This window comes from Syngnathus acus, chromosome 19, assembly GCF_901709675.1.
Source record: "Syngnathus acus chromosome 19, fSynAcu1.2, whole genome shotgun sequence".
NCBI lineage: Eukaryota > Metazoa > Chordata > Actinopteri > Syngnathiformes > Syngnathidae > Syngnathus > Syngnathus acus.
The window spans coordinates 467,162-489,139 of NC_051103.1; the positions used below are offsets into that span (position 1 = coordinate 467,162).

The 21,978-nt window shown below is 42.3% G+C and overlaps 1 protein-coding gene and 1 long non-coding RNA gene across 3 annotated transcripts in view; both read right to left on the reverse strand.

The window, feature by feature from the left end:
* Positions 1–21,978, reverse strand: part of fam162a (family with sequence similarity 162 member A) — a 69,233-nt gene that overhangs the window by 44,024 nt on the left and 3,231 nt on the right. The window contains exons 2-3 of one of the 2 annotated variants that reach the window (XM_037277501.1): positions 13,458–13,559; positions 13,286–13,400 (exon numbers count right to left, since the gene is read on the reverse strand). In XM_037277501.1, coding sequence (XP_037133396.1) covers positions 13,286–13,400; positions 13,458–13,559 — 217 coding nt within the window. The remainder of the gene's footprint in view (positions 1–13,285; positions 13,401–13,457; positions 13,560–21,978) is intronic. The other variant, XM_037277502.1, reaches the window with a different exon arrangement.
* On the reverse strand, positions 20,004–20,814 carry LOC119137943. Its single transcript, XR_005101050.1, has 2 exons — positions 20,613–20,814; positions 20,004–20,548 (listed from the first exon to the last, which is right to left on the reverse strand). It is a non-coding gene; the product is annotated as an uncharacterized LOC119137943 (long non-coding RNA).

A 21,978-nucleotide genomic window follows, 5' to 3' on the forward strand; every position in this document is an offset into this window, starting at 1 on the left:
TTTGGAGGAATACATAAATCATGCCCTCCATTCAGAAAGAGTAGTAAGACAAACAAAAACAAAAACAAGCGAAAGCAACAAAAGAGACTTACTTTTCTAATAGACCAGGGCAGTGACACTTTTGACCAAAATACAGGCAGGGGATGGAAAAGCCAAACAGCGCGAGGAAAGTCTAATAGAGGAGGCTCCAAGGGCCATGGAAGAGAATGTGTACCGCATAGTCAATTAGAATGCTGGAATTGTGGAGTAAAGTGTCACTTGGCACGTAACTGTGCAACTAAAAAAAAACAATTATGACTAGGCCATGATCAAACTGAATCAGATTCTCACATGACAAAGTTAGAACCTGGCTGCCAAAATGAAAGAGAAATTAGCTTGAATATACAGGAGATATTTGTATTAGACAAAAAAGAGCCAGAGATCAAATTATATGTGCACACTAAAGTTAAAATTTGCAAAATAAATAGAAAAGAATCACAAATCGCTTACAAAAGTAAAATAGAGAATAAGACAGACAAGTTAGACGAGCAAAAATGTGTGTTCTTAGTGCGCTCTATGTGGTCTTATGTGTTTGTGCGTCATCCTTCTGTGTTGGTGTGTGTGTGCGTGCGCGCGCAGGGGATCCTCATGAGTAAGTGCGTATATGTGTGAGTAAGATGTGTGTTCTATGGTAGAAAACAGTAATGGAGGAGGAAAAGCTATAGGCGGCTGTTGAGAGATAATAGGGAAGTTGAGAAGTGGACAATGGTGTGTTTAAGTCGGTTAGAGAAAATAAGATGAGCAAGGTGTGGCAGTATAGAAAATAAGATGTGTGTGGCAGAAAGTGACTAGAACGGTAGCTTGATAGGATGAGAATAAGAGGCAACAAATTTTGTGTAGAAGACCTCGAGAGATGTCGAATGTGAACATGACTTACGGCGCAACAACAAAGTTGGCCTGCCGTTTGAGCGGGGGAGAATGGTGAGCATGCCTGCGCCATTGCGGGTGGGGCGCCGGCGTCATGATCGTTGCAGGAAATGGCCAGCCTGTGACCAATCAACATTGATGCCGGGCCCCCCTCGCGGGGGGAAGGGCGCTGTGGCTGCTCACGGGGCAGGTCAGTCTGAGTTCCTCAGAGAATGTTTGAAGCGGAGTGATGCTTAAGGAAGATGTGGCAACATTTGTGTGAAGGATAAAAGGCACTGATGAGATACAAAACTATAACCAAAACGTCAAAATTGAGGATGATGTTTGTGCAGCGTTGTATGTTGGTGTTGTTTGTGAGTTGTGTCTCTGCTGTAAGTTTTCGTGTTGTCTGCGTGCTGTCAGTGTTATGTGTTAAAAGGATGAAATTGGCTATTATACGTAGGTGCACGGAAGAATTTGCTAGACTGTAGTCTATCTGGTTTGCACTGCAAAGCAAAACAAAAAAACAATTTTGAAAAAATAATAAAGAGAGAAGAAAAAGAGCAATTTGTTTTTGGGCAAAAACTGGTTCACACTGCATTAATGCAAACAGCCTAGCGGCAGGCCAATGAAACAACATTTGAGAGATGGAAAGAACTTGCTTTCTGGAATTGGATGAAGTAAAATTATGAAATAAAGACATTTCAAAGCTGAATTTAGAAGGAATAGTTGATTGGTTGTGTCAAGACTATACAAGTTTTTACATTTTAGAATAAGAGAGATTGAGTTAGTTAGAGTTAAGAAACAACAAAAATTAACTATTATATTACCGTTTTTTCCATGTATAATGCGCCCCCATGTATAATACGCACCCTAAAAATGGCATGTCGATGCTGGAAAAAAGCCTGTACCCATGTATAATACGCAACCAAATTTTGACTTTTTTTTTTTTAAAGTCCCCAATGATCGTCACACACGCGTCTGGGTGTGGTGAAATTTGTCCTCTGCATTTGACCCATCCCCGTGTGATTTTGATCCATCCCCTGGGGGAGAGGGGAGCAGTGAGCAGCAGCGGCGCCGCGCTCGGGAATCATTTGGTGATCTAACCCCCCAATTCCAACCCTTAATGCTGAGTGCCAAGCAGGGAGGCAATGGGTCCCATTTTTATAGTCTTTGGTATGACCCGGCCGGGTTACTTAAGTCCGTAAACATAAAATTATTTCAGAAAAAAGATCATCTTTGGGAACAACCGGATGTTATTCTGCCGGTCAGTATCACTGCGCATGCAGTAGCAAACTCGATAGCGAAGAAATATGTGAGACTCTCAACGGGATCACCAATATTTGAGTGATGTTCCAGTTATTTATCACAATTATTTATTATTATAATAATAATATATATAATATATATAATAATTATTTATTTATTATTCACAATTGTCATGGTGATCTTTCTGGTGATTTCTTAACTAGGCTGGATGTATTTTTTTTGTTGGCGTTGATTTCTCCGACTGCCCAGAAAGGCACCACCGCGATCAGTTAGGTTAAAATGAAGAGAGGAAAGTGACGTTGTAAAGAACCATCCGTGACAAGATTTTCTTCAAAAATTGTTGTACCATGATTTTCTTCACAAAAAAAGAAAAAAAAAAAAAAAAAAAAAAAAAAATGTTTTAAAAAGTGTACCCATGTATAATGCGCACCCCAGATTTTAGGACAATAAATTAGTTAAATTTTGCGCATTATACATGGGAAAAAACGGTAATTTACTGGCAGTTATTTTGTTGATTTTTATTTTTTTCAATTAGTGGATGGTTTGTCACCTTGAGAAAGGGAAAATTAGGATGAGGAAAATTAGTTGAGACAACCAGTTACACGTGCAGAACGTGTGAACTGAGGAGCATTTTGGAAGATGAGTCAAATTAAATGATGACGAAATCATATGTAGTAATACAACACTTTACTACATATGGATTATCTAAGTCATACAATTGAGTAAAATAAAATATACATTTTGATTTTTATTCAAAGATTTTTGCTGTAAACGATCAGAAAATGATTGAAAAGGGACTAAAGAAACTACAAGAAAGTGAAAATGTATAATTATTTGCTCGATGAGTCGCTCCCCGTCCGGGAAGGCCATCCATTTACTTGCTCAACTAGTTGTGGAAGCAGTCCAATTGCCACGAAAAGTATCTATATGCACGTGTGCAGTGCACACACACAAGACTGATAAGGTGTCAAGAGGTAACAAGCTTGCAGACAGAACCGCAAAGCTGCAACGCAAAAGACACTTCAAATTTTATACACACTAGAAGCAAATGAAGTCACTGACACATTTTTAAAGATGTGCAGCAACAAAGTCCAAAGACTGAAATTCAATTATGAACAAAATGAGAGGCAAAAGTGGAGAATGACGTCTATAAATGACCAGAAGGCAGACCTATCCTACCGAAGAACCTATACAAATGGGCAGCAATATTGAGCCATGGTGTGTGTCACATGGATCAAAATGAGGGTTTAACACAGGGGTCACCAACACGGTGCCCGCGGGCACCAGGTCGCGCGTGTGGACCGCATGAGTCGCCCACAGGACGGTTCTAAAATTAGCTCAAATAGCGGCACTTGTCAGTGAGCTGCATCTATTTAACCTCAGTTTTCGAACGTCCAGGTTCTCGAACAAATCGGAATTCGAACAAAAAATTCGAGATTTTTTTGTTTCGGTTGTCGAACAAAATTCGGAGGTCGAACCTCGCGAGATGAGCCGGGTGGACCCGAGAAAACCCGACCGCGCGGCCCGGATGCCGACTGACTGTTGATATTGTATTTTCATTACTTTGAGGATTGTATTAACCCCTAATCATGGCTCCAAAGAAAGCAAGTGGGAGCAGTAAAGCCATCCTAAAACACGCTCTTAAATCAATGCGACAGTGAGTGCCCAGCGCGCTGCGGTTGCGCGATCGGACCAAATTAAGCTCCCTGCGCACTGAGGTCCACTTAAATTTTGGAAACTACATCAGGACTTTAAAAATATTTTCTAAATTTTAGCAACGGCTCTGTCACAATAATGCGACCAGCGCAGTGCAGTTGCGCGGTCGGCGACGCGCTACGGTTGCGCGTTCGGCAGTGCGCTGCAGTTGAGCGATCGGACAAAATTAAGCTCCCTGTGCACTTAGGTGCACTTAAATTTTGGAAAGTACATCAGGACTTTAAAAATATTTTCTAAATTTCAGCGACGGCTCTGTCACAATAATGCAACCAGCACGGTGCAGATGCGCGGTGGGCGATGCGCTACGGTTGCGCGTTCGGCGGTGCGCTGCAGTTGCGCAATCGGACAAATATGCGCAAATGCAAAAATGCTTAAAAAAGGCGGGGTTTTTTTGTCTTGAAATGGATTACATTTTTTTCCATTATTTGTAATGGGAAAAATAGATTGGGAATTGGACCGATTCACTTCTCAAACCGCCTTCTGGTACGGCTTGTGGTCAAAAACCAAGGTTTGACTGTATTTTTGCTATTCTTGTTAAAATCACACTTACATGTGAACTGGAAATGACAACAATAACACATAGTGAAAGCCAAATTGAGCAAATTGGCTATTTCAGAAGTGAGTGTCAAACTTGTAGCCCTTTGCCTTAATCAGTACCCATGAATTAGCTCTCGGTTTAAGAAAGGTTGGTGACCCCTGGTTTAACATGTGCTAAACACAATCCACAGGGTTATACTGCCTCGTCATAATATATGCATTCTCAAAATGGTTTGAATTGACTTCAACAAAAACACTGAATGCCTTATCAGTTTGACCTTTGCAGTGTGATCCGCTGTGTCGCATCTGGACTGCGATGGAGAAAGTGTGATGTTTATATGTGTACTTTGTCAACAACCGCTGTAGATGTTAACGAATGGAATAAATATATCTAGAATGAATGTGGATAATTTGTTTCAGGTAACTTTAAGAGTAACTTGTAAAAGAAATGGATTGATTGCAAAACAAGCTGCAAAGACAAAAAAAAATTAATAATATTGAATATGTTATATGTATGGGTTTGCGACCGATTCTTTATGTTATAAAATGTTGTGTGAAATCTGTCGTGTTTACTGGATTGTGAAATGTGTGACAGAGAATTCTATAAAATATCCGTTGAGAAAAAAAAAGAAAAGAAATCATTGCTTTCAGAGAATAAAGTCAAGCGAAATTGTATATGTATCGACACGCCAAAATCTGGGAAAAAGCTGGGAAAAAAAACCATAATGTCTTTAAATTTGAGAGGAGACGATGACCTGACTGAAATTGATGCAATTGCAGTCCCCAGAGGAGTTCCTGATTAATAAGAATTAATTGACCAAATTGGATGGGAGTCCTCCATTTGCTGCTGGTATAGGATGAACAAGAACGTGGACGGGATAAAGTACATCCATTACAACATGCAGAAATTGGGCATTTGGACACAAGCGAGACTTGAGGCAGTGCACGAACAGCTAGCCACGCCTTCCCTAATGTCAATCTAGAGCCGCGATGCTCTTGTTATGTTGTTGTCTGAGAAAGGAGGGGTCTGCGCAATGTTCGGAGAACAATACTGCACCTTCATCCAGAACGACACCGCCCCTGACGGGAGCCTGATGAAGGCGATTGCAGGCCTGCAATCCCTCAACACGAGGATGAAAGAGCACTACAAGTGGATTACTGCTTTTGGGAAGTATAAAGCCCTTGTGTCCTCAATTTTAATATCAGTTGCAGTGTTTGCTGCTATGCTCACCTTGTAAAGATATTGTTGTATACCATGTCTTCGTGCTCTGTTTAATAGTCTCATCACTACAGCAATATTGCCCATGGAGGACGAGATTGCTCAGATGTACCTAATGTCTGAGCGGCAACATGATGATGATAATGGCGAAATTCCTGCATCTGTGTTACCAGACTTTTCCCAGATCCGTGTGATTCTGAATAATGACATCGCAACATTTATCATTTGAGTGTAAACATGTTTGTCCTCATGAACGTGATTCAACAACTGAAAATCAAGAAAAGGGGTTGTTTACGCCAATGTGTGAATTTGAGCAAATATGTGATAAACAGGAGAGAAATGTTGGAATAATTAGATGGTGAAGCATTGATAAGCCTGACCAAAGGGCCTCATAATTTACGAGTTGGGAGTCCCTTGCTTCAACAAAGCTCTCTGTCTAGCTCCAGAGAGTTCTTTTAACTCCCTTCCTTTCTTATCTCACTAGTTCTCTGTTCAATTCATAAGAACTTATTTTCCTTTAAGTCAACTCTGTAGCTTTTATCTATAGATTGTTGTTGATCAATACTGTTTGTCTTTAAATGTTATAGAAAAGACATACGTATCTGTTGAAGTAGTTACATATAAGTTATCCCATATTTACTCAATATTATTATTGTGTGAAACTTAGCAGGAAAGTCGAGTTGCATTGTTCCACAGGAAAACGGCACTCAACACGTTTCGAGATATCTAATCAAGGACGAGTCAGCCAACCAGCTGCCAACCGGCTGAGGAGGAGCAGGATAGACTGCAACCTAACTGCTGGGATCACGGAACGGCCAAGGCCATGTGGCCTTGCACCACATAACATTCGTTAGCTAATCAGCGTTGCTACAGCTCCAAACTCCCCTCCCTTTAGTGTAGCAACACCTTTGTAACCAGGGCAACCAAAACATTAAAAAGAGGAGAACGCAGAGTAAGAACTCTGAATTATCGGAGAATGTAACTGAGCCTTCTCGTAATTCTCCTCGCGAGTAAAACGAATACTGGTTGTCTTCTCCTCTTTGTTTCAGGGTGTGGATAAATGTCTGATGGTATTTAGACCTGACAGAAAAACATTACCAGGGAAGGTATGCTGCATTTGCAACCGAGCACCCAGCTGGGAGTGAGAGAAAAAGTAAAATTGCATTACTGCTGGAGAAATTAGAGGACCGCAACAATAGATTTAAAAAGTGGATTGCATATCCAAATTCCACTACTACTGCTAGTTTGTTGCAACCCAGGAGATAATAAAGCATGGAAAATGATTCATAGATGGTGAGTAGATGGATTGTTCATTAAAATATTAGAGCACCTATTTTCTGACTTCAAAAACAAAACAGAGATGATACAGAAAATTAAAGACGTCTTTTTACGCAAAGATTGCGAAACAAAGGGCCATTAAAATGGCAGACGTCACCAATGAGCTCCATCATTCTCAATTTCCTGTGATGAGTCGCGTGATGTGATCGATATAGAACAGGTAGCGCTATTATGCAGATATGTGAACCCTGATGGGCCGCAAGAAGAATTGATTGAATTAATACCATTAAAAGGCCAAACACGGGGGAAGGACATATTTGAGGCTGTGCTTAAGTGTTTAAATGACAAAGGAATTAACACGAACTACCTGATTTCAGTGGCTACAGACGTCGCACCCAGTATGAGAGGATTACAAAAGGGGTTTGTGACTTTGCAATATCTGCTTGCATTTAATTGCATTTTGCACTAAGAAGCACTGTGTGCACAAACATTCCCACCGGAGTGTATGCAGGTGATAAACCTTGTCATCGAGATGATAAACAAGATAATTGCCAAAGCTATAAACCACCGTCAGTTACGTGCATTGCTAGATGAAGTTGACAGCAAACATTTCGATCTCCTGCTGCACAACAAAGTCCGATGGCTGTCCAGGGGTGAAGTTTTACCCTGCTTTGTTGCTAGTTCAGAACACGTGAAAACATTCCTGAAAATCAAAGACCTGGGGGGTATTCCAGAAAGCGGGTTATGTGAAAACTCTGAGTAAGTTACCCCAGAAACGAGGGAAACATTCACTTATCCATTCCAGAAAGAGAGGTAACTTAAACTCTGGGTAAGTTACTGGAGTAACTTACTCAGTGAACATAGCCTGCTCGCTGGCAGGTTTACTATAAGAGACCCAGAGTTTCAATCTGTCTCCTCTCACACAAAGAAAGCAGTTAATCATGGATTGGCCGTTAATTCAAAATCTGATCGACATGGAAGCCGTAATAATTCAAAACCCTTTACGTCGCAAAAGAATCTTACAACCCATGTTAGCTGTTTCATCATTTCTAGAAGAATATCTTTTTGAGCGCTACTGCTTTCTTTGAACAGTATAATTCATCTCAATAACTTTCGCTGGCCATGGATGCCTGATGGTGTACAGCAGTGTTCCCTCTGATTTTTCAAGTGTCTGTGCAAACACACAAGCTCCCTGTGCACACTGTGTACCTGTGAGAGATCGGACAGTACAGCCAAATGCAAGTGAAGCAGTCTTTATTGTGGAGGGAGAGGGGAACGCCTGAGAGCTGAAGCGGCGATCGGGCGAGGCTGCGCTCGTCGGGGGTGGTTAGCCGGATGGCAAGCCAGGTGAAGGAGCTGTCGGCTGGGCTTTGCACTGGCGAGGACTGGATGTGGCAGACAGGTGATATCCAAGTAGAGCAGCTGTGGAAGGGACCGGTGTGCACGCAGACATCACGAGACAAGCTGACAAGCATTGTCGCGCTGGCCGTGCTAATATAGCGCTCTCAATCAGCCCGCGACAGGTGACAGTGATCGTGGTGACAAGGGGGCGTGGCTGGACGACACCGGTGCGTGACAGAACCCCCCCCCACAAGGGACGGCTCCCGACGTCCCTAGGAACAGCCCACTCTAACACCGAAATGGCCGGGCGGGGGGGAATCAATACTCCGTCGAAGCATCTGAGTCGGCATCCAACGCCGAAGCAGCAGATGCGGGCGCAGAAGGCGGCGAGACCGGGGCGCGGTGCCGCGACGGACCCTCCACAGGCCATCTCCCTCCGACACGGACGCCCCCGCCGGGGGCCCGGCTGGTCTGGATGGAGGCGGTGGAACTCTGCGACGAGTGAGGGGTCGAGGATACAGCAACTCGGCACCCAGGAGCGGTGCGAATCATCGTACCCCTCCCAATCGACGAGGTACTGGAGCCCGCGGCCACGATGCCGCGACCGTGGTGACAAGGGGGCGTGGCTGGACCACTGTGTGCAACACCAGATTAAATAAATAAATACCGTATTTTCCGCCCTAAAAGGCGCACCGGATTATAAGGCGCACCTTCAATGAACGGCCCATTTTAAAACTTTGTCCATATATAAGGCGCACTGGATTATAAGGCGCATAAAATAGAAGCTATACTGCAACAAACTGAGGTTGACTAGGGTTGCGGTATGCATCCACTAGCCAATAACCAACGAGCCCTCTGTAAACAATCGCGTTTCTCAAACGATCTCCTATAAAATGATCGGAACTGACTAAAGTTTGATCTAACGCATTGGTACTACTTACCTATGTTTCCCTTCCATATCAATCCGTAGATTTACTCAAAACATTAACAGAGCAGCCTACTTTGACATGAAATAGCCTGGTACGTATAGCAGCTATCGTTATAGCATTAGCCATCCGCAAAGTCCCATGAGCCTCAGCTCGCAATCTCCCATGAGCCTCAGCAAAGTGTAAACAATCGCGTTTCTCAAACGATCTCCTATAAAATGATCGGAACTGACTAAAGTTCGATCTAACGCATTGGTACTACTTACCTATGTTTCCCTTCCATATCGATCCGTAGATTTACTCGAAACATTAACAGAGCAGCCTATTTTGACATGAAATAGCCTGGTACGTATAGCAGCTATCGTTATAGCATTAGCCGTCCGCATAGTCCCATGAGCCTCAGCTCGCAATCTCCCATGAGCCTCAGCAAAGTGTAAACAATCGCGTTTCTCAAACGATCTCCTATAAAATAATCGGAACTGACTAAAGTTCGATCTAACACATTGGTACTGCTTACCTATGTTTCCCTTCCATATCAATCCGTAAATTTACTCGAAACATTAACGGAGCAGCCTATTTTTAAATGAAATAGCCTCGCGGGTACAACAGCTATTCGGTGACGCCCCCTGACTACAGTTGCCGTAATGTTGGGAAGCGATGCGACCTTGTAATTTACTAGTGACTAGTAGCTTTGAAGCTTTTAAATGCGCTAATGACGTCCGACATATCAGGCAGAATGGCTTGCCATTGCGTTCAACAAAAAACAACTTTAACTCTGTTAAAAACGTCCTGTGTTCATCGTCATATATTCGTTTAGCTGTGCATTTTTTCCTTGCCATTTTGGCAAGCGTCTTGTCAGCTTTTCTGGACCTAATGGGCCCCCGTAGTCACAGTCGCCATTCATTAAAAAGCCAGCAAAACCAATCGCTCTGCCCTGTGTTCATCGTCATATATTCGTTTAGCTGTGCATTTTTTCCTTGCCATTTTGAGAGCAAAATTGACACTCCTCAAATGGGTTTGTCCCTCCTCCTTTGCGGGATTTCACCTCACGCGCATGCGCGTTTGACCAAAATACCATATTGAACTCAAGCGAAGCAAATACGCACGAAAAATAAACACAAATGTTGATATGAACGTAAAAGAGCCGCATGAAACCAGCCAAAGAGCCGCATGCGGCTCGCGAGCCGCGGGTTGGCCACCCCTGTACTAGTCGTACTAAAACGTACTGAAACATTTTGGCAGAGCACTGTGTACAACCAGTATGGATCAACAAATTCATCAATTGATCCATATATAAGGCGCACTGGACTACAAGGCGCACTGTCGGCTTTTGAGAAAATTTTAGGTTTTTAGGTACGCCTTATAGTCCGGAAAATACGGTAAATAAATACATTTTGTGTGACAGCTCGTTCTTTTTCTGTCTGTCTTTTGCGCTCTATCGCAATAATGTACCGCTCCCCTGTCCCATCTTGAGTCTTTGTACAATTCCAACAGCTTTCAAATGACATTTGTTTCTGCTGAATGTGACGCTTGAGGTAGTCCAACTTCCATTCCTTCCATATTTTTCTCTCCATACTTTGGCTGCACTGCATGTTTTGCAGAGGAAACCTTACTCATTCGAAAAAGAGAAAATCTCACCCAGTTTCACCGTTTCCTCTTGTACTTGCACACACTCCGACAGCCATTCAATCTTAAAAAAACTGCCACATGTCTTATTTACTTTGGCTTGGCGAGTGGATGTGTCGCTGCTCATTTGTTTCACCATGATTAGCTAATTTAGCATTTGCCTCGCTTGACTCCGTCGCACTGTCGTTAGCGAGCTAATCTGCGCGGCACGGATGGGTAGGACACATGTTCAGGCACTGTCAATCCTATAATTGGCTATGTAGCGTCAGTGAACCATATCATATCATTGGCTGGACACCTGTCAATTACTGATTTACACTATAAAAAGGCACAGAAAGAAAAGCATTCGTCCACTTAATTAGATTAGATTACGTCTAACATTAGATAGTAATCAATCAGTTTATGCTGAATTTCATTTTGTGCGCAGCATGGAGTTTCTTGTGCGCAGAGACTGCACGAACAGTGCGCAATTGCGCAGCTTTGAAGGAACACTGGTGTACAGCAATCCCTCGTTTATTGTGGATAATTGGTTCCAGGACCACCCGCGATAGGTGAAAATCCGCAATGTAGAGAAAATATATTGTTACAATATCCATAAAAGACTTTTATGAACCTTTATTGCATTTTATTGTATTTTTAAACACTGTATATTGTACTTTTAAATGTTTTTTGTATTCTTAAACACTTTAGTAAACATTTTAAAGTCAAACTGATTTTCATAAACATTCCTTATTTAAATAGATAGGGAAATAAAGAAAATAAATAAGAGTAAAGATATACAATATCCACACAAGACTTTTATTAACCTTTATTGTAGTTTTATACACGTTATTGTTTTCTAAATTTTTGTATTTTAAAACAGTTTTGTATTTTTTTTTAAAGTCAAACTGACTTGCAGAAACGTTCTTATTCATTTATTTATAAATAAATAAATAAATGTATTCTTACAATATACACACAAGACTAGGGTTAGGTTAGGGCGCAGCGCGAGTGCATCTGCACTAGACTTTTATAATTTTTATTTTTATACACTTTATTGGTCTTTTAAATACGTTATTGTATTTACACTTTTTAAAACATTTTAAAGTGTCAAGGCTCCTCTCTGTTCTTGCGTGCTGGCCGGCTGACGCGCCCCAGCGGCCTAGCACGAGCGCATCCCCACAAGACTTTTTTATAATTTTATTTTTAAACACTTTATTGTATTTTTAAACATTTAAACATTTTAAAGTGTAAATGTGTCACAGGTCCGCTTTGCTCTTGCGGTGTTGACCGGCTGACGCACCCCGGCAGCCCAGCGCGAGAGCATCCACACATTGCCCAGAGGCATGCCCTGGGCTTAGTGCTCATTGCCGGCTGGTGTCCCAAATCCTGGTCGACAGGATTTTTTTTCTACGTGCGGTTACGCTCACTGCCGTTGTCCCAACTGTTTCTGCACGGCGGTGCATTTTAGAATAGATCTTTATTGTCATTGTCACACATGTACAACAACATTTAAAAGGTGCCAACCGATTAGTGCATAAAATAAAAAATAAATAGAATAAATAGAATAAAAAGATAAAAAAATACAAGCTAAAAACCCACAGTAATCATCCCTTTTTAGCGGCATTTAATGTGATTTAGCGCTGTTGTTCAATTCAGAAACAGACGATGAGGACTTCGATGGGTTTAATTGATGACCATTACCGGTAATAAAAATGTGAATACCAAACTCAGTTTTGCTCCCGCATCATTTTTAAATACGCACACTTGTATGCTTGTGTGTGTGTGTTGTTGTTGCCATGAGAACGTTCATGGGGGAAGTGTGGGTGTGGATTTGCAGTCTGTGTGTGTGTGCTGTCATCACAGCCGATGTGAAAAAACAATTGAAGCAATGAACGCCGAGCTTGCTGCCATTCTGGGAGGCACGACAAAGGAACTCCAACCGCTGGACATCGGTGTGAACCAGCCGTTCAAAGTAAACATGTAAAACAAGTAAAGCTAACATGTCTGCCGTGTGTGTGTGGGTGTGGGTGTATGTAGGTGTTGTTGTAAGGCGGACGTAGTTGAGAGTGCCATGACGACGTTAAAGGGCTAAGTGTGGGCGTGGATTGTATGAATAAAACTCACGCCCTATGAGCCGTTGCGCCCTATGTGTGTGTTAAACACAGTCGTGGCACACAACTGAGACTGCGTCTTTATTACAATGCGCCTTTTGAACGTGAAAATACGGTATGTGCATAAATTGTAAATATGGGTATTAGCTTTTGATTTTAGCCTACAGGAAAGGCCATGATGGGATGCTACTGACCGCTCACACTTAATATCTACCCTAACAATAGATTGGCCAGCCCAATCTGCGGTTGACATATTAAAAAAAATACATTGGCCACTATTTTGAAACTTGTCATGAGAGCATCCCAAAAGCAGCGCTATTACTGTGAAATGAACTATCCTGATCCTGTGTATGTTACTCAAGAACAAAATAGACAAACAGGATGAATTCACTTACGAAACAAGCTTGGGGATCTGGTCGACTGTCTTGTAGCGTCCTGACCACAGCAACATCTTCTTGTCCAACTCTGAGGGTTTGTAGCCCGGGATCTTGAAGCCAAGATGAGGAGCAGCTGTCAAGAGACCGCATGTCATATTTGTTAGTGTGAGTGCATGTGTGTGTGCGTTACTTTCTGCTGGAGCTGCAGCTGGAGGCTCTGTTTTGATTCCTTGAGATTTATTGCACATCCCTCTGAGGCTCCATGCTTCTGTGACAGGTCTCCACCTTGGACCTGTGCAGAAAAATGGACTATAGAATAATATTGTCTTCACATGGTATGGGAAAGATGATCATACAACTATGACTGCTCTCTAAATGACATAGTTGAACATTTCAATGGTATCTTGTTGTCTGCTCTGAATACCGTTGCACCGCTAAAGGTCAAAAGGAAAAGTACTGACAGAATCTCCCCATGGTTAAACAATAGCAATGTTAGGCAAACCAAGAGAGTCTGTCGGGCAGCTGAAAGAAAATGGAGGAAAACTAGACTCACAGTTCATCGTGATATATACAGAGACGCCATGACTGCTTATAATAAAATAATATGTCTGGCAAGAAAGGATTACTTTTCTCAGATTATTTCAGAGAACACTGGAAACTCTAGAATATTATTCTCCACTATTGATCAACTACTCAACATTGCCCCCACAACCCCACAGTTCTCTGCATCAAAATGTGAAGAACTCGCATTATTCTTCACTAGTAAAATAACTTAAATTAGAGCCAGTATTGTTGCCGATATAAACATAGATGATCTCAGTAAATCCTATAAAAATGGTGTAACCATGGGAACATTCACCTGTATTACATTGAATGAGCTTTGCAAGACTGTCACTGAGTGTAACTCCTCCACTTCAAGTATTGACCCTGTACCGACAGCATTCTTTAAGCGGGTATTCAACAGTGTCTCAAGTCATGTCCTAAACATTATAAACACATCCCTTCAAACAGGCATCTTCCCAGATGCCTTTAAAACAGCTGTGGTAAAACCTTTACTAAAGAAGCCCAACCTAGATGGAAATGTACTGACCAGCTATAGGCCGATATCCAACCTTCCTTTCATTAGTAAGATACTTGAAAAGATAGTTTCAGTGCAAATAAACTCGTTTCTGAAAGAAAACAATATCCTGGAGGAATTTCAGTCAGGCTTTAGAACATACCACAGGTCTGAAACTGCACTTACTAAAATAATCAGCGACCTCAGACTAAACTCTGATGAAAACAAGGTGTCGATTCTTATCCTCTTAGACCTAAGTGCAGCGTTTGATACCATTGAGCATGATATCCTAATCAATCGTCTTGAAAGGTTAGTCGGTCTTTCGGACTGTGTGTTAAACTGGTTCAGAACATATATCAAAGGGAGAAAGTTCTATGTCAGCTTAGGAGAGCATGTGTCCAACACACATGACAGCCGCTATGGGGTTGCACAAGGCAGCTGCCTTGGTCCACTATTATTCTCACTTTACATGCTGCCGCTTGGCGACATCATCAGAAAGCACAATGTATATTTCCATAGTTATGCGGATGACACACAATTGTACATATCTGCAGAACCCAATGATGCTACACCTATAAGCTCCATCACCAACTGTCTTCTGGCTATAAATAAATGGATGAGCAACAATTTCTTAAAGTTAAACGAGGATAAAACTGAAATCTTGCTAATCGGCCCTAAAACAAAAAGAGAATAGCTGTTTAATAATTTGGGGAAATTAACTCCCTGGATTAAATCCGAGGTTACAAATCTTGGTGTTATCTTAGATTCAGATCTAAGCTTCAGGTCCCACAGTAACAAGGTGACCAAAACATAATTTTTCCACCTTAGAAATATAGCCAAAGTAAGAGCGTTCATAAATCAAAATGATGCTGAGAAACTGATTCATGCCTTTATTTCAAGCCGGCTTGACTACATGCATTCTTTACTGGTCTCCCGAAAAAAACCACTGATAGACTTCAGCTCATCCAAAACGCTGCAGCTCGCCTATTAACCAGGACCAAGAAGAGAGAGCACATTAGACCAGTTCTAGCTGCTCTGCACTGGCTTCCTGTAACATTTAGAATTGATTTTAAAGTCCTTCTCCTTCTATACAAAGCCCTCAACGGGCAGGGACCAAGCTACATTGCAAACTCTCTTGTTAGCTATATACCTCCAAGAACCCTGCGATCATCTGCTGCTGGTTTATTGGAGGCTCCCAGCAACAGCAGAAAGAAGATCGATGATGCAGCCTTTGTTAATTACGCCCCCAAACTATGGAACACACTGCCAATAGGTATCAGGGAGGCCAGGTCGCTAGATATTTTCAAAACAAAACTTAAAACTCATTTCTTTACCCGAGCATTTAACTAATTACGTTTTGTAAATTTCATTTTAAGCCTAATTGTATCTTTATTTTATTTTTTACCTTTTCTTAAAGATATATTCTTTATTTTATTAAAGCGTGCTCCTATTTTAAACTCACTTTATTAATTGTGTATGCATACATTAATGTTTTGTTTTTATGTATTCATGTTTTTCTTTCATTGTTGTAAAGCGCTTTGAGCTGCATTTCTTGTATGAAAGGTGCTATACAAATAAAGTTTATTATTATTATTATTATTTCCACTGGTGGAGTGCACGAGAAAATTACGAGTGCACTGTGTTCAAGTGCTTTTGTTGTCGTAGTTAAGTGAAACATGGCAGACCCAGAATTTACCCTTACCTGTTATTTAAGTAAAACAGTATTGGACCTCTTAATTCATCTGCTCCTCCAGGAAGAAGATAAAATTGCATAGGAGCACATACCACACAGTAGTCCTTTCCTACAGGAGGGTACAATATTATCCTTGACTGACTATGTCACGACTCGTTCCCGGTCATTTCCTTGCGTCTATGTTGTCATGGTTTCTGTCTGCGTCTCTGAGTACTCGCCCCTCCCCTCCTGTGTCTACTCACAATCTATGTACTAATCACAGTCACCTACCTCTCGTTACCTGTTGCATATTTAAATCCTGTCTGCGTGTCACTCCCTTGTCGGATTATTTCACGTCTCTTGTCTTTCTGTCCTGTCTAGTCTTGTCTCTTTGTTTCAGTTGCTCTGGGTCTGTTTTTGTTAGTTTGCCGATTCCTGTTCGTTTGTTCCCCTCATCTTCCCTTCAAACTCCCTTTTCCTTCAATAAACCCTGGTCCAAGCTGCATTTGGTCGCCTTGCTCCGTGACAGACTGCTAGCATCTGTTTTTTAAAACTGAATAATAACTGTGTTTTTAAACATGGCAACAAGTATAAATTGTGATGCTATTACAAATGTTTATGCCTCAGCACCATGGAGGCCACAAATTAACTAACTAATAGTAAAATGTTTAACAATTCAATATTTACCATTCACGACACTACTCTTTGCCATGTTGAAAGGTCAAAGTTAATCTCATCTCGGCAGCTCGTGTATCAAATTTTTTTTTCCAGTTCTCCAATGAAAATTACGACGTGAGAGGGTGTTCATGTGCATTTTTGACGTGATGTTTTTTGCGGTATTTTTATTTACCGTATTGGCCCGGATATAAGACGACCCCGATTATAAGACGACCCCCTCTTTTTGAAGACTCAAGTTTGAAAAAAGACTTTTTGAACACCAAATTTAATTTTTATGCAGAAAATAATTACATCTGAAACATTTGTTTGTAACAATATATTTGAGAGAAAAAGCACGTTATTTTGCCTTATTCAAATCATGCAAAAACTGTATCACATCTTAATATCTGAACATTTAAATATGTAAACTAAAGTGCAATCACATTTGTAAATGAATGGCTTCTGGATTTTAAAATGTTAATGAACCGATCTACTGTGATAAAACAACAAAATTGCAATAACTGCATTAACCATCTAAGTGAAGTCTAACTGTAGTCTTGAAACAAATCTGAATAAGGAAAAACATTGCAATAAAATAATGCAAACTGCTACCGCTATTGTTGGGGAGCCTGAGGACTCTATAGGGCAGGAGTGGCCAACCCGCGGCTCGCGAGCCACATGCGGCTCTTTGGCTGGTTTCATGCGGCTCTTCAGGAGATTTCACATGACAAGCGTCAAAATGCTTGGCTGGCGCTGCCATTTATTCCCCCTAGGTGGCGGTGGTGCGCTGACCAGTTGAATCGGTTTGAGTTGAAAAGAAGAAGAAGAATGACGTACTGATGACAAATGCGCGCGTTCATTTGAGTTGTAAATAATTAGTTTCAAGTTCGCTCTCAAAATGGCAGGGAAAAAAAGCACAGCCAAACGAAAATATGAAGAAGAACACAGGACGTTTTTAACAGAGTGGGAGAGTTTATATTTTTTTGTTGAACGTAATGGCAAGCCATTCTGCCTTATATGTCAGGCATCGTTAGCGCATTTCAAAGCTTCAAATCTTCAGCGTCACTTCAGCTCAGTCCATCCTAATATCGACCAGGAATTTCCAAAAGGGACTGAACTTCGCAAGCACAGGTTGGTCACTTTGAAAAGTCAGGCAGAAAAGCAGATGCATTTTTCCCAAAAATTTACAAACCACTCAGAGACCGTAACGCTTGCATCATATCAACTGGCTTGGAACATTGCACAGGCTAAAAAGCCATACAACGAATGCGACTTCATTAAAGGGTTAGGGTTATTGAAAATTGTTATATTTCTGTTTGTGGACTTGCTTGAACTGAGAGTTTATGTGTGTGTGAGACAGTGCCCACAATGTTAAATGTCATTATCTTGGTGTGGGACATATTCAATAAATCTGGCTGAGCAGAGGCCTGTGTGTGTCTGTCTCTCTCTGTCTGCGGGGGGGGTGGGGGGTGGGTGATGTGGCTGTTTGCGGGGGGGTGGGGGGGGTGTATGTGGCTCTTTGGGATGACACAGTCAAAAATGTGGCTCTTCGCCGCTGACTGGTTGGCCACCCCTGCTATAGAGGCTTTGCAGCTGACGTCATCAAGCTACCCACATTAGCTTGGCGGCCATCTTGGCGGTCAACTTTTCAGTGCCGGTCAACGACTCACACACGCTTTCTTGTTATATCTGCTGCTATTTGAGCTTAAAAATGCCGGATACCTGCTGTGCTGTTGGATGTAGCAATAGACGAGGCGATAAATCAAATCTTAGATTCTATAGATTTTCGGCGAACATGAAAAAACGTGATAAATGGATCGCGGATATTCGTCGTGAACGATGGAAACCTACGATTTACACAAGGATATGCAATGAGGACTTCATATCAGGTATGTAAACAAACTATTCACCCCTGATTTGTTTCACAAAATGTGAAATAATACAATATGGGATGATACAAATATGATTGTTGAAAATGCTGGGTGCATTTTTAGAAAGGCAGCAAGAGCAGCAAGGCAGGGAATGGGATGATTTCTTCAGTTCACCCCCCCGTTTTTATTTTGTGTTTATTTTTTCATGATGCTTCATCTGATTGGCTTGAAAACGTTATCAATGTAAATATTGAACTTCATATTGGAATTGAACAATTAATTCTCGAGTGAATGCATTAGGAAATTTCCCAAAAAATTATTATGAACCTTGTGAAACAATTTTTTTTTTATGTAGCATTTTTTAACAAGAGGGTTTTTGTTACTTCATTTGGCACAAGGGAAAATCTACATTGGTAAAGTTTTCAAGCCATTGGCACAAGGTTAAAATTTTTATTGGTTAAGTTTTCAAGCCAATCAGATGTGGCATCATGCAAAAATAAACAAAAAATAAAAATGGTAGCAACTTGAACAGACAGGTACAGTATCTGAATGATTTCACTCTATTCAGTTTTTTAATATGTCAAGTTATGAAATGCCATTACAAAACGAGGTAATTATAAATATCTGGATATATAGGCAGGTCGGCTGTTGCAAAATGCTCGGGCGATTTTAGCATGCTTCTCGGTAAAAGGTACGGATACGTTGTGCCAACAAGGTTCAACTTCTCTCTGTAACGTTTCTTGGATTCTTCATCCAAATGCCCAACTTCGTTGGATAGCAAATCAGCCATAATTCGGATGAAATCGGTGAAAATGTAGCGCAGAAATCAAACAATCTATACAAACACGTAGGAACGAGCTGACGAGTTGACCGCCAAGATGGAGGCATAACACAAAATCACGTGATAAAACCACGTGACTGAAAAGCCTCTATAGGGGGTTGGCTCGGATGGTTATGCTCTTTTCGCCCCCTGGTGTCGGTCAGAACACAGGAGGGAACGTGGTTCAGTTTTGAATGCTTTACTGAATTATTGGCTAAATAAATAAATGAATAAATAAATAACCATAAATGAAATACTCTCGGCAACACACCAAACATAAGTCACCGATCGAGACAACAAAATACATTTGCTGGCGATCATTCGTCGCTGTGCCGCTGCGTAACAGCTACTCCTACGATGCGAGGTAAAGTTAAAGGAGCGCGCCGGAGCTGTCAATCAAACGGCGGGCAGACGAAGCAAACCACGATCAGACAAATGGCACAACAGTGGACAGTAGTAACAATGAAATGTATATGCTCACTTTGTGTCAAAGACGCACGCGAACAGCAACATACTCAGTCGATACCAGCAACCTTTAATTTACCGCTGCGCACAAATGAAAATCGGTATCATGTCTAGACCCCGAATATAAGACGACCCCCACTTTTTCATTCTTATTTCAATGCAAAAAACATTGTCTTCTATTCGGGCCAAAACGGTATTATGCATTTTATGGTTGGTGCAACTTGTACTCCGAGCGACTCATAGTCCGTTGAATACAGTACTCACATACAACTGTCAGTTTAGTCAACATTTTATCTCAAAAAATTATTGCAAGGATGGCGACTTAATATCTTAAAATGTTTCTCTATCATTAACTCCTCTAGCATCAATGATGATGATGATGGAGTCTCCCGTCGATTTGACGGATGAGTAGACTAGCAGTTATTTCCTTTTAGCGTGACTCCTCATGTGGGAGCGTAGCCCTATCCCTGGGACACACAGTGTTCCACAGATACTGCAGGGGATTTTGTGTTGACGAGAGAGAACCATGTTTCCTGTGGTCTCTCTTTTCTTGGATGGCTTCTGTCCTTGCCTGTTCAAAGCTCTCGAGTCCTTGGGTGACCTGGTGTCTCCACCTTTCCCTATCGGCAGCTGTGTCCTCCCAGTTTACTGCATCGATGTTGCAGTTCTTGAGGGTGGCCTTCAGGGTGTCCCTCAATCGGAGACGGAGTCTTCCCAGGCCACGCTGTCCCTCCTTCAGCTGATCATACAGCAGCATCTTTGGTATGCGGCTATCGGACATATGGACGACATGACCTACCCACCGGAGCTGAGCCTTGATGGTCAGGCTTTCAACGCTGGGGAGACTGCACTTCTGCAGGACCTCGAGGTTTGACACTTTGTCCTGCCACTTGATCTTGCATATTGAACGCAGGCACCTCTGGTGGAGCGGTTCCAACAGCTGGGTGTGGCGACGGTAGATGTTTCACAAGTTTCACAGCCGTAGAGCAGAGGACTCAACACTACTGCTCTGTAGACAGCAATTTTTGTGTGAAGCTTTATACCATGGTTTTGTCACAGCCTCTTTGTCAGGCTTCCAAAAGATGAGCTAGCTTTGAAGATGCGCAGTGAGATCTCGATGTCCAGAGATCTGTTGCTGGAGATTGTGCTGCCTAGGTAGCAGAACTTAACCAGCTCAGTGGTTGGTTCACTTTTTTTAACTTTTAACTTTTCTCCACGGTCTTGAGGTCCGTGTTGTCAATGGACACTGATGGTGGGGGGAGCACAGCAGGGGTCTGAGGTGACGGGGGCGGTTGGAACATGGCCTCTGTCTTCCCCAGGCTTATAGTCAGCCCAAAGCGCTTACAGGATTCTGCGACGCGGTTCACAATGTGCTGGATGTTGTCTGAAGTTGTAGCTGTCAGAGAACAGTCATCAGCAAAGAGGAATTCCCGCAGTAGCGCCTCAAACAGCTTAGTCCTTGCCTGGAGCAAGTTGAAAAGTTTGCCACTGAAGCGGAACTGGATGTAGACACCTCGGTCACAGTCTGTGAACGCGTCCAGCAGCATTGCAGAGAACAGGATGGAGAAGAGGGTTGGCGCCAGGACACATCCTTGCTTCACTCCGCTCCTGACTGGGAATGGCTCAGATGCTTCACCATTTTCTAGGACCCTGGCTTGCATCCCATCATGAAAGGAAGCGATGAGAGAGGTCAACTTCTCTGGGCAGCCAAACTTGCCAAGGATCTGCCATAGGCCCTCGCGATTGACTGTGTGTGCTCTCTGCACTTTTCTTGCAGCTGTCGGATGGAAAAGATCATGTCACAGGTACCTCTGCCTGCACGGAAACCACATTGGGATTCAGGGACAACGTTCTCAGCTATGGGGAGAGCCTGGAGAGACACCTCTCTGCCCATCCTGATCCCTCAACAGTGTGGAAAGGCTTGCAGAGCATCACGGGCTTCAACTGTGGAAAACCCAAGGCTTGCAAAACAGGCAAACAGGTTTTACTGCAGGTTTGAACTGTCGACCCACACAACAGGACCTCCTGCATCACAATCAACATCCACACCTCCCCCCACAACCCCCCTGTTCACACCTCCATCGTCGTTATCACCTACTCTCGCTCTTTCAGAAGCCCCGCCTGCACTTCAGATCCGCGAAGAGGAGGTGTGTTCGATGTTCCGGAGAC